Genomic DNA, 11,717 nt, shown 5'->3' on the forward strand with positions numbered 1-11,717 from the left:
TGAGCTGGCAATCTTGTTCACAGTTTCAACTTAAGACTTCATTATGTCAAACAACTTCCTCTCAGGCCATTTGCAGATCACCACAAATACAAGATCATTTGGTTGATATGACATCGCTTTTTACAGGGTCTAGTCATGATATCCACAGTGAACAAGCTGAGTCCATGTTTCAGTGTCAGTCTCATCCTTCAGTGTGCTGTTTTGTTTAGCTGTGTGGTCGGTGCATCAGCAACAGTTGGACTTCCTCTTGCTGGGTGTGTGATTGGCCTCTGTGCTGTCTGTGAGCCCTGTGTTGAACACAGAAGAAGAATAAAACGCCTTTTACGTTTGATAAAAAAATTATTTACATGATAAAAATGGGCGAAAGCTATGTATTGTGACTATCAACAAATCCTATGAAAAAATCAAAAGCAACAATAAAGTAATCCTGTAAATGACATTGTCTAAAAGTTTCAAATTGTTTAAAAAAACAAATGTATTACAAAAATTCTGCACCTCACACATTGATTTTTTATTATTACGTTTTTTGACGATAAGAAAAATGTTGTCAAAATAACTCAACTGTATCTCAACTGTAGATGAGTGAGAGCCACAGGACACTGAGTGGGTTTGCATGGGTTCATAGCTGTCATGAAAAAACTGATTTCCATGCTTCAACTGCAACTGGGGGAATAAACCTTTCTCTGTAGCTTCAGAAACTCTAACAAACCGAACTGGATAGATTCAAAAATAAACCACGACTGTCATCATATCTAAGAAAGTGACATTTGAAGATACAGGAGTAGAAATTGGGGGACTAATGAGTTGATAAATTAATCAAAAACACAGTTGAATATTGAGGCTGACTCACTGATGATGTCACCCACGTGCCTCGAGCCACTCTTCTCCAGCTCGGACAAAACGTTGGCCTCGAAAGTCAGAGAGGCCACGCGGAAGAAGAAATCCCGGACACCATCTCCTGGAACAATACAGAGACAAAGAGAAGATTAAACAGAGAATGAAAAGCCGGGTCGGGTGGTGGGCATAAAGATTTGTTCATGTTAATGTGTGTGTGACTCCCACCTGACTTCGCAGACACAGCCCAGTACTCCGCTTTGATTTCCTCTGACAGTCTGATGGCCTCCTCCTCGACCTGAGACAGCTGATCAGGAGACTGAGGAGTGAAATACACAGAGAGAAGTGAGTGAAGCTTCGGGCCACTGGTCAGATGTTCTGCAAAAACTGGTCAATTAACCGAGTAGAGGATTGTCAAAAAATGATTCAGCAACTATTACACTTTTGATGGTTTCACATTGTCAAATTTTAAAATGTACTTTCTTTTCATTTGTTTAAGTGTTAATTGAACATTTTGGGATTTTCTTTGGAACAAAACAAGACATCTGATAGTGCCACTTTGGGCACTAGAAACTTTTATAGAAATAAACACATTTTTGCAATTTTTTCTTTTAATAGTTTAAATAGTTTAATGGAGCAACTGATGAATAAAAAGTGATTTAATCTGTGATTGAAAACAAATGTTAGTTGCAGCTGAAGATATAAACAGAAACATTTAAACTAAACGCTTTATTTAAAAAGATTGTTCTGTTTTCTTACTGGTAAAACCACTCAATCCACAAAAACAGTCAAGGAAAAACTACGAAAAACGTAACATTATATAAAGGAGACATATAATGCTCATTTTCAGGTACATGGGTTTATTTTGGATTACTACTAGAATAGGTTTACATGCTTTAATGCTCAAAAAACACATCAGTGTTTCTCATACTAATCTCATACTGTCCAGTGCTACAGCACTGTATTCCCCCTCTATAGCTCCTGTCTCTTTAAGGTCCCCCCTCCTGAATACCTAGTCTGCTCTGATTGGTCAGCTCACGCAGGCCTGACCCAGCACCACTAACAACAACAGAGCAGCTGAGCTAAATAAATTCTTACGTGCTAAACTAGCTGCATAGCGACATAGTGTGATGTCACAAAGTCACAGAATCGAAGGTGAGACTACGGACGAGGCATTTCAGGAGCAGTGTTTACTGTGGGAGAGAGGAGCTTCTGTTGATGCATACTCTGAACTTTTGTGAAAATAAAACCATAATAGGTCTCCTTTAACGTGAATACTTGGCTTCTATAGGAATGCTCGACAAACATTCAACACATTTTTAATGTGGATTCATTCATTCAACTGTCACTTATTTCTTAGTGTTACAACTAATGGTTATTTTTTATTATTTATCAATCTACTGATTATTTTTTAATCACTCACTGAAGCTTCATATAAAATAAAAACCCAAAATTCAATTCACATCAATGACCGAATTCAGACACAAGCAGCAAATCATCTAATTTTAATTAAATATCAAATTGTAGCTGGTTAATTTTCTGTTTTAGCTCAAGCTCCATTTTAGTCATTTTTTAAAATCAAATTCACCCACACTGAGGTCCTTCTTGGTACCGACAAGGAACAGTAAAACACTGGATGGGTCATTTTCCTTCATGGCGTCCTCCAGCCACTGCCTGCACACACACACACACAATCAATCTTCAAATGTCATTTAAATGGTATAATAACAATATTGTAATGATGTGTTCCTTACCTGGCATGTGCTAAAGAGCTCACACTGCTTAAGTCAAATACCACTATGATGGCTGGAGGAATGGAAACACACAAACAGTATGAACACAACAACAAACACAAACAGAGCATGATGAGAAGGACGGAGATTGAACGACAGTCACCTTGCGCTCCTCTGTAATATGTTGAAGCGATGCATTTGAAGCGCTCCTGACCTGCCGTGTCCCACCTGAAACAGATCAGACGCAGCTTTATTGTTCTTGTTGGTGGAAATTAAAAGAAGAACAGAGAGAGGAGCTGTTGGATGTGGGTCTTCTCCAGCAGATACAGTATGATGGTTGTTTAAAGTAGTATGCATTGTGTAAAACTGAAGAGTTTACAGCTAAGCTAACGACTCTCTGAGGCTGTTCCTACAAGGCTTGGGCCGTCATGTGTGATATTTTTCACAATATCAAATGTCAAACAGCTGTTACGGCATCTTCAGGCTTTTATTTTGAAAAGAAAAAGCATGCAGAGCTGTCAAGGTCAAGGTGCATCGAGACTTGGGAGGCTACTTCAGGATCACTGGCGTGATGTGGCGGCACGCATGCAACCCTATAACATACAGACATGGAAAAGAATATCGGCTCTCAAATTTGGCAAAATTTGAGGTTTAAAGAGCGTCTTTGCTGTGAACAGTTGCTAAGTCTTGTTAAAAGTCCACCACCCAGCGCTGTTTGCTCCGATGGATTCGTCGAGTATCAGCGAGCATCGATAATATCGTCTATCGCGGTTTTAGGGCAGGACAATATGGTGGTATATCATTTTGGACAAAAAATTCCAAGCGAAAGAGCTAAACGCTAACGTCAACATGCTGATGTTTAGCAGCATCATGCTCACCCTCTTAGTTACGCCTGTTAGCATGATAACACTTGCTCATTAGCACTAAACAAAAAGCACAGCTAAGGCTAATGGGAACGTCTTAAATATTAAGACGTTACGATGGCACTAGAGGAAAGTTTCAGGCCTCACCAAAGTTATTACAAATCATCGAGGGGAACATGAATGTTTGTACAGAATTTCAAGGTTAACCAGCTGTGGACCCCATGGTGTTGCCAGAGGAAATGTCAGAGGATCACCAACATCAGTAAAATTCATCCTCTGGGAACCACTAATGTATAAAATTTGGTGCCGATCAGTTGATAAAGAAGAAGTGTCAGGATATCATCGAAGTCATTAAGATGAATCTTCTGGGGACCATGAATGTCTGTACAGGCGTCATGGCAATCCATCCAGTAGTCGTTGAGATATTTCAGGACCAAAGTGGTGGAAAGACCGTCATTAACATCTCTATGACTAAAAAGCTTAACACACAAAAGAAGAGAGAGCTACAGGGTGTAAGAAAACACTACTGGCCAGTGAAAGAGTCTGATCATGTAACAGATGTGAACATTCTTTGTTGAGTTCATTCAATGTCCTGTGCAGTCTGTCTTTCTGGGTAATAACCCCTTAAATCACATTAACTCGACACATGTGCACTTACATGCATGACCAAAGCCAACTGGAAAAACTTGTCATTTAAGGCACTTAAGAGTTTAAGGCACAAGCTAATGAAATCTAGAGGATGTTGTATAACCTCAAAAGTAGGTATATAATCATGTGATTTGGTTTAAATTTAGACCAGACATTGTATGTGATCAAATGAAGGTGGGGCAGCATTAAACAGACCTTGTCGACTTGATCTTGTTTTGACCCTGATGATCAGTCAGCACAGTAAGTGGCTTCATTAGTTTAGGACACTGAGTGTGTCTCTGTGGTATAGCGCCATACTTACAGCTGTAGACTGAAGGGAACGCCGAGCACCTCGAAACGCTCCATCTCGAAATCCACCCCGATGGTCGCTTTGTAGTTCTTATCAAACACGCCCTTACGAAACCTCACAGGAACGAGATAAGTGAACTACAATTATGAACAGAATGTGAGGAAATGACAGTTTTGTTGTTATGATGTATATGTATGCTATTGTGTTGCCCAAATATGGAAGTTAGCATGCTAAGCAGCTAGCCCCGTTCCACAGCTCTCTCCTGGGCCCCGTGCTCCCAGTCCGGACTGCTAGCTGCATGGCTAACTGAGCTAAGTAGCTAACGGCAGCCACAGTTAGCAGCGGGTTAGAAGTTGTAATAAGTGATATCAAAAGCATCAATCTCTTAACTGTTTTTAAATTAATCCTTTTGTTTATGTATCTAATATTTTTTATTTCACTTGAATAATTAAATACTAAATTAACAGAGAAAAAAAGTTTGTAGTATCATCGAAGTCCAATCTAATAATGGTATAAAAAAATGTCCTCTCTTCTCCATCGAACTGGATGTAACTCAGTTAAACCTATCATGATAATTTGGACCACGTTTACAAGTTCAGAATTGAGTAAAACATCTAAAAACAGGCTCACAATCCTCTAATTGAGCTAATTATTCGTGACTTGCCTCTTACCTGCTGATCAGACACGTTTTCCCAACCGCCACATCTCCTACTACGATGACCTTGGCGATGTTGAAGCTGCAACAGAAAGCCAATGTGGAAGTATGAAACACACAGCAGCGTTAACATGCAAACAACATGCGGAGTTGACACTTCTTAAACCCTTTAATATTCAGCATGAGCCCCTGCTGATGTTATAATGGGCCTCTTTCTGCTCTTATTTGAACAAATTCCACAAATGAATGGAAACTTGGTATGATTGAAGAGCTCTTAAGCTTTTCAAAAGGGATGATCATCTGCTAATCCTTCAACATTCATTTACAATCTAAAAAAGCACGGCACAGGCTTGCTTAATCGTTTTAACTCATGACATGTGCTGAGAGTTCGCTTTCTGCGAAGTCTCTCTTGCCCAGAAAAATTAATTTCATACAAAAGTCATGAAAACAATTTTCTTTCTGTGTATAACACAAGATCCTTCGCATGAATCTGATTACAGGAGACAATATCTCAAAGGGTAACTAAGGTTGCTAAGTCGTATTGTCGGGTAAGGAAGGCACGAGGTTGATTTGTTAAAAACAATAAAAATATGGAGCGTCACCAGCCTTATCCGTTTAATAATCCACCAGTCAGATGTGATGGGTGTGGTCCACATAGCAGACATAGCATGACTTAAAGAGCATGACTTTCATTCGATTTAAACACATATCAGAGTGTGTGTTGCCCTTCTGTGATCTTACTTCACTGCGCCTGTCTTCTGTACCTGGCACACAGCCTTCACCTGTGGGTGGAAGCCATCTTTGGTGTGCAGCGCTGCGTATGGACTAAAACACTGTGAGGAAAGTGGGAGGAGGAAACAGTCAGGCACTAATGGAGAAAAAGCACATTGGTCAATAGATGGAGTTAAATATTGTCCTTTTTACTCAATAAATGTATTTGTTCACTAGTTACTTTGCAGACTGCATGCTACATCAGAGCCGAAGTACCATACTTTTAAATTATTTTATTTTTTATCAGCAATTACATCAAGAATAAAAAAAAACACTGATTACTATTAGCAGATAATCACAGGCTGATACAGTAAATGTATCACATTTGTAGTTACATAAATGTAAATATGTGGATAATTCCCTTTTACTTTTGATACTTAAGTACATTTAATATCAGATACATTTTACTCAAGCAATTTGTATGGGTGACTTTCACTTTTACCAAAGCGATATTTTAATATTTATTATTTTGTTTTCACTCAAGTGTGACTTTTTTTACAACACTAGTCAGTGATGTTCCTTCTGCTCTATGCTCAACCAATCATTTATCAAATCTGTCGTCTGGATGTTGTTGATGTCGATGCCTGGCAGTGTAAAAAAGAAAAGAAAAGAAATGTCAAAAATCTGATGTGTTGAAAAAAGAAGAATAATGATTACACTGAGTTGGTACACAGAAGGTTTTTTTTCTCCTGGCAAATAAAACAATCCAGAAAAAAGAGAAGCAGCAGTGTCTCAGATTAAAATCATCGGTGTCTTCCTCGGATTTATTACATCTACTGAACAGCATTCAAGGTGGAGAAACACGGTGCGTCAACAACCTTAAAATCGAGTCACAACAAAAATCACCATGACTGTAGCTACAAGGTTTTCTGGGGACAACAACATCTTGCCAATTTGTAGAGAGGCAACAATGAGACTCCTAATAGTGCGACCATCAATAGTAACACTGTTAGCTGTAATTGAATTTCAGAGCATGTGTGTGTGTGTGTGTGTGTGTGTGTGTGTGTGTGTGTGTGTGTGTGTGTGTGTGTGTCTGTTACTAACCCTTGGGAGATGAGTAATGACCCGGTCCTTCTTCACAGGGGGCAACATGCTGCTGCAGTGGACAGACACACACACATCTACAAGCTGCCACTCTCACTGACAGCACACACACTTTTCATTCACTTTATGAAGACACACACACACACAAACACACACACACACACTTGAATTTCTTTTTCTTCCCACACAGACAGGGAAAGACACAATGTCTTCCAAGTTTTCCTGAAACAGAGCAGATAACAAAAAGTTCAAATGAGACAGTTTGAAGTGATGCTCCACATAATCATCCCCTGATAAACATTACAGGAAACTGTAGAAAATACAGTTTATTCTAACTACATCTAATACAGGTGTTGTCTTGTGGCAACCCACACAGCGTTTAGTCTCTCTAAAGTGACATTTCTCGTCTGCAGATTGAAGGAAGGTGTGGTAGAAACAGAGACTTCTGAAAAAAAAAAAAAGAAACTCTGTGCTAACAAAAAAACTGTTTAAATACAGATTTAAGTAAGTTGAACAACTTTACCTGAAACTGCTGGGAGACAAACTGTTGAAGGATAAGTGTCCTGGCTGTGGAGATGTGATGTGAAATCCAAAGTGTGTCGAGGAAACTAATCCAGAACAAAATGACGCTCAGAGCAACGAACTGAGCCTCCACACAGACAAACACTCAATTAAAGAGACTCTCCAAGTCATTAGTGACAAGAGGGGGGGAAACACAGTGAGTTACCTGTCACACAGCGCCACCCTGCGGCCAGAGTGTGATCTTACTTAACTTCCTGATGCTTAATATCTTCAAACTGTATGTAACCCCATATAACATGTAGCTACATTTACTTTTTGAAGGAATGTTTTAATGATTTTAAAATGTTTTTTCTATCCTGTGGTGAAGCAGAGTACGTAAATATATAGTAAATATACTGTTAAAGATACTGTCACCTAGTGGTCTGAACGACAGGCCGTCTGAGGGGTTTACACTCCGGTACAGCAGGTGGCGACAAATCGCCTTTGACGTCCATTTTTTACCGCGCGCCATAAAAACTAAAGAAGTGACGTATTAATCCTGCGACGGTCAGAGTATAAAAGCCTTCGCCACCCGCACCTCTTCCTCTTTTGAGTTGTTGGATCAGCTCTGCAGCTGTCTCAGACCTCGGCAATTATTTTTTTGAACGTGTTAAGCGTCGTCATCAAATATAAGACCTCAGTGCCGTTTTATTAAACGAGTCGTCAGTTCAGCTCTAGTGTTTGACTTTGGGTAAAACGTGATACCTGCTAGCTACAGTGTAAAGTTAGCATTGTCCTGACGGGCCTCAAGCAGCCACGTGGGACACACTTAAAAATGGCCAAGATGAAGGAAAAGGTGAGATTTGTTGTTTCTTTTCTTTTGACCTCGGTTATCAATAGCAGGTGTCCTTTTTTTTACTGCAGACATTGAGCTATTCTATAATCTATCCAAGGTGTTGGTGTCCACGTGGTCAAACTTAAACTATTGGTGTGGTTGACTTCTGGGGAGGTTTTTGGCAGCGAAATCCGTTTCATTTAGCTGAACTTCCTCCAGGGCTCTGGTATTAATGCTGACTCACTCACTGACGAGACTTACTTGGATACTAAGTGGATTGGAGCCATCTTTAATGTTGTTGGTCACACCTATGATGATCTTGCTTTGACAAGCCATAATGCCTGCTGTGAAAAGTCAATATAGTGATTTCCACACATGTATTTGCCCATTATGGATCTGTAGTCCTAAGCATTAATGCTCGATTATTAACCATGAATGTCTTGTTGTTCCTCAGGTGGACATGTGTCTGGCAGCTCTTTGCATGTTGGATCAATGGGGTCCCATGTCTATGAAAGGTGAGTAACATTCTTGGTTAAATATCACATGTCTTAAATCAAATGTCAGTGATGAAAACTGTGAATAGGAAGTGCCGTCTGATGCGACAACTGACGATGTTTCATACTCACTGTTCTGAGCCTCAAACTGCAATTCATTAATCCTTAAATCCTCAAACAGAAGTGTCTTATTGAAGATTGTTTTTCTCCTTTTTTAAGATGGTTCAGAATGGGCTGATTCCAGATGAAGCAGAGACTCAGGTTGGTGTCATATTGCACTCCTGCTTGGTTCAAAATGTTACAGCCATTAAATGTAGTGATGAAATATAAACTGAAACAGCTGGAATTACCGGCAGATTGTACAGTGGTGACTCTCGGTTTTCTGAACATTAGATGAAAGTAGTTGCCTTCACAGGAATTAGAATAAAGACTAATAAACAACTTTTACCTTGTTTTCTCTTCTAGCTGGAAAACACCAGCTGCCATAAGATGTTTCCTTCTCTTACAAGTTGCCGTGCAGACTTGCCTGTGCTCCCAACTAAACCGACTGACAGAAGATGAATAATTTCCTGCAGGTGAGTTTGCATCGTCTGTCATACAAATGTATACTGGCTGCTTCTGTTGTGATGAAACTTAAACTGATATAGCTGGAATTACCGGCAGATTGTTCAGTGGTGATCATTGGTTTTCTGAATAAGATAACAAACATCTGCTCTCCATTGAACTTGATGATTGCTTGCGTTTCACAATTTTGAATTTTGTTCCGTTTCTCAAGGTTGAGCTGGTAACTGAAGATCTTTCATCTTACGGGGTGCAGCTGTAGCTACAACTTCTGAAATGGTCGATGTAAGTTCATTTGTTTTTGGGTTTTAAAGGTACTTTATCTTTATAATCAAGGCTTTTAATCCCACCATATACAATGAAAACTGTTAGACTATGTTGTCCTTTAAAGTCAAAACGGCCTTTAAATCATGTAGTTCTTGGCTCACAGCAAAGCCCCCTTTGTCCAGAGATCAATAAAGTTTGGATAATTTTAATCTAATGTTGAATTTGCAAAATAATATGGCAAAGTCCTCAATACAAGTGCTTTTGACTCTTTTTGTACAATGGTGAGTTTAAAAAGCTTATTTGCCCAGAGGTAATAGGCAGAAACTGGCACTTCCTGTCTAGGAAGTGCCTTCAGATGCAACAACTCATTTACTTTTCTGAAAGTGTTTTGTGTCAAGTAATGTAGTCGGCCTTATCTAACACTCATATTTCTTTCTCTTACAAGTTGCCGCGCAGTGCTGCGTATGCTCCAAGCTAGATAACGGAAGATGAATAATTCCCTGCAGGTGAGTTTGCATTGTCTGTCATACAAATGTATACTGGCTGCTTCTGTTGTGATGAAACTTAAACTGATATAGCTGGAATTACCGGCAGATTGTTCAGTGGTGATCATTGGTTTTCTGAACACGATTACAAAACATTTGCTCTCCAATGAACTTGATCAGTGCTTGTTTTTCACAATTTTGAATTTTCTTCTGATTTCTCAAGGTTGAGCTGATAACTGAAGAACTTTTGCCTCAAAGTGAATCCTCTTACTGGATGGAGCTGTGGCTACAACTTCTGAAATGGTCAATGTAAGTTAATACAATACACAGGTTTTTTAGGTACTTTATCCTTAAAATGGTCAAAGCTTTTTATCTCGCCATACACAAAGAAAGCAGCACTCCAGCCAAGTAAAACAAGTACTTGGTTGGATTGCATTAGCTTGTTGAACCGTTAAGCGGATAACACGCTTAACAGACTATAAAATGTTGATGGTTGTCAGTAGATGACATCAATTTGTCAAAACTGCAGTATCAATCTGAACTTCGACCACTTAATTTGTTCCTAAATCGAGCAGATTTAATTACTAACCACCAGCAGGTTGGACTACGTTGTCCTTGAAATCAAATTGGCCTTTGAATAATGTAGTTTGTTCTTGGCTCACAGTAAAGCCCATTTTGTCCAGAGATCAATAAAGTTTGGATGGATTAAATCTAATGTTGCATTTGCTAAATACTGCAACGTCCTCAATACAAGTGCATTGACGGACTGTTGTACAATGGTGAGTTGATTCAAAAAGCTTTTGTCCAAAGGTAAATGAAAGCTTTGTCAATGATGAAAACTTGGAATAGGAAGTGCCGTCCGATGCGACAACTGACGATTGTCTCTAATCCACTTTTCTGAGTCTTTTTAAAAGCTATTGTTATAAAAGGATGGCTTTCAAAATACATCGGTCTTTACTCATTTTAATTTTTTTCTTTTTATTACAGGCATCATCCTGCCAGTCTGCTCCTGCCCATGAAGTCTGCTGTCAAATGAATCTTACAGGTAGCTTTTAAACTGTAGTACAGAAATGGCAGTAAACAGTGTTGTGATGAAATATGAACTGAAACAGCTGGAATTACCGGCAGATTGTTCAGTGGTGATCATCGGTTTTCTGAACATTAGATGGCAGCATCACACAGTACACATGTATGAAATAATCTGGAGACTAACTTCTCCTTTCTTTAACCTTCAGTTCTGGATCAGCGGTTGCAGTGATTCTGCCTGGGTATACCTGCAAAGCTACATATGGTAAGACATTCATTTTAATCTAAAAAATGACAAAATTATGACATCCTCTTAAAAAAAGAGGACAAAATATCTGTGCTGTTAATGTCACTCAGAGACTAATCTGTCTCTCTTTCAGATGGCACCAGGGACTTGTGGACACTGGTCTGAAGATGGATGTCAACGTGCATTATTGTAAAAAGATTTAATGTTTGCTATAATTGTAATAAAGTGTCCAAACCTATTAAAACATGGTGACTACTTGTTTAGCCTCCACTATGACACACAAAAAGCCATCATTAAATACAATTCAAAGGTTTCATCAGTGTAGATGGTCTGTATGGATGGACCCTGAAGCTTGATGTTTGTTAATATCAAACATCTAGCTATAGTCCTGTGTGTAGGGCTTTTCTAATGTTCTGGGTGTGGTCCCCCCCTTGTCATAGTGTAATTTATTCTTGTGGCCTCTT

At 39.2% G+C, this 11,717-nt stretch overlaps 1 protein-coding gene, 1 long non-coding RNA gene and 6 other non-coding genes across 8 annotated transcripts; 7 read left to right on the plus strand and 1 right to left on the minus strand.

Moving 5' to 3' along the window:
- Nucleotides 1-198: 198 nt before the first annotated feature.
- rab34b (RAB34, member RAS oncogene family b) lies at nt 199-7,475 on the minus strand. The gene is made up of 12 exons (XM_073479001.1): nt 7,361-7,475; nt 7,002-7,059; nt 6,838-6,889; nt 5,764-5,855; nt 5,039-5,104; nt 4,380-4,481; nt 2,731-2,795; nt 2,589-2,640; nt 2,427-2,508; nt 1,063-1,153; nt 851-958; nt 199-287 (listed from the first exon to the last, which is right to left on the minus strand). The coding sequence occupies exons 3-12, from the start codon at nt 6,883-6,885 to the stop codon at nt 226-228; spliced, it is 768 nt and encodes a 255-aa protein (XP_073335102.1). The 5' UTR covers nt 6,886-6,889; nt 7,002-7,059; nt 7,361-7,475; the 3' UTR covers nt 199-225.
- A 493-nt stretch (nt 7,476-7,968) lies between these two features.
- On the plus strand, nt 7,969-11,497 carry LOC141007152 (uncharacterized). Its single transcript, XR_012179998.1, has 10 exons — nt 7,969-8,194; nt 8,628-8,688; nt 8,887-8,928; nt 9,133-9,242; nt 9,443-9,513; nt 9,941-10,001; nt 10,204-10,289; nt 10,968-11,025; nt 11,216-11,271; nt 11,387-11,497. It is a non-coding gene; the product is annotated as an uncharacterized lncRNA (long non-coding RNA).
- LOC141007774 (small nucleolar RNA SNORD49) lies at nt 8,733-8,804 on the plus strand. Its single transcript, XR_012180034.1, has one exon. It is a non-coding gene; the product is annotated as a small nucleolar RNA SNORD49 (small nucleolar RNA).
- LOC141007779 (small nucleolar RNA SNORD65) lies at nt 8,982-9,055 on the plus strand. The gene has a single exon (XR_012180038.1). It is a non-coding gene; the product is annotated as a small nucleolar RNA SNORD65 (small nucleolar RNA).
- On the plus strand, nt 9,289-9,362 carry LOC141007781 (small nucleolar RNA SNORD65). Its single transcript, XR_012180040.1, has one exon. It is a non-coding gene; the product is annotated as a small nucleolar RNA SNORD65 (small nucleolar RNA).
- Nucleotides 10,048-10,121, plus strand: LOC141007782 (small nucleolar RNA SNORD65). Its single transcript, XR_012180041.1, has one exon. It is a non-coding gene; the product is annotated as a small nucleolar RNA SNORD65 (small nucleolar RNA).
- On the plus strand, nt 10,806-10,883 carry LOC141007775 (small nucleolar RNA SNORD49). Its single transcript, XR_012180035.1, has one exon. It is a non-coding gene; the product is annotated as a small nucleolar RNA SNORD49 (small nucleolar RNA).
- On the plus strand, nt 11,067-11,140 carry LOC141007780 (small nucleolar RNA SNORD65). Its single transcript, XR_012180039.1, has one exon. It is a non-coding gene; the product is annotated as a small nucleolar RNA SNORD65 (small nucleolar RNA).
- Nucleotides 11,498-11,717: the final 220 nt, after the last annotated feature.

The sequence above is a fragment of the Pagrus major genome, chromosome 13, assembly GCF_040436345.1.
Source record: "Pagrus major chromosome 13, Pma_NU_1.0".
NCBI classification, from domain to species: Eukaryota; Metazoa; Chordata; class Actinopteri; order Spariformes; family Sparidae; genus Pagrus; species Pagrus major.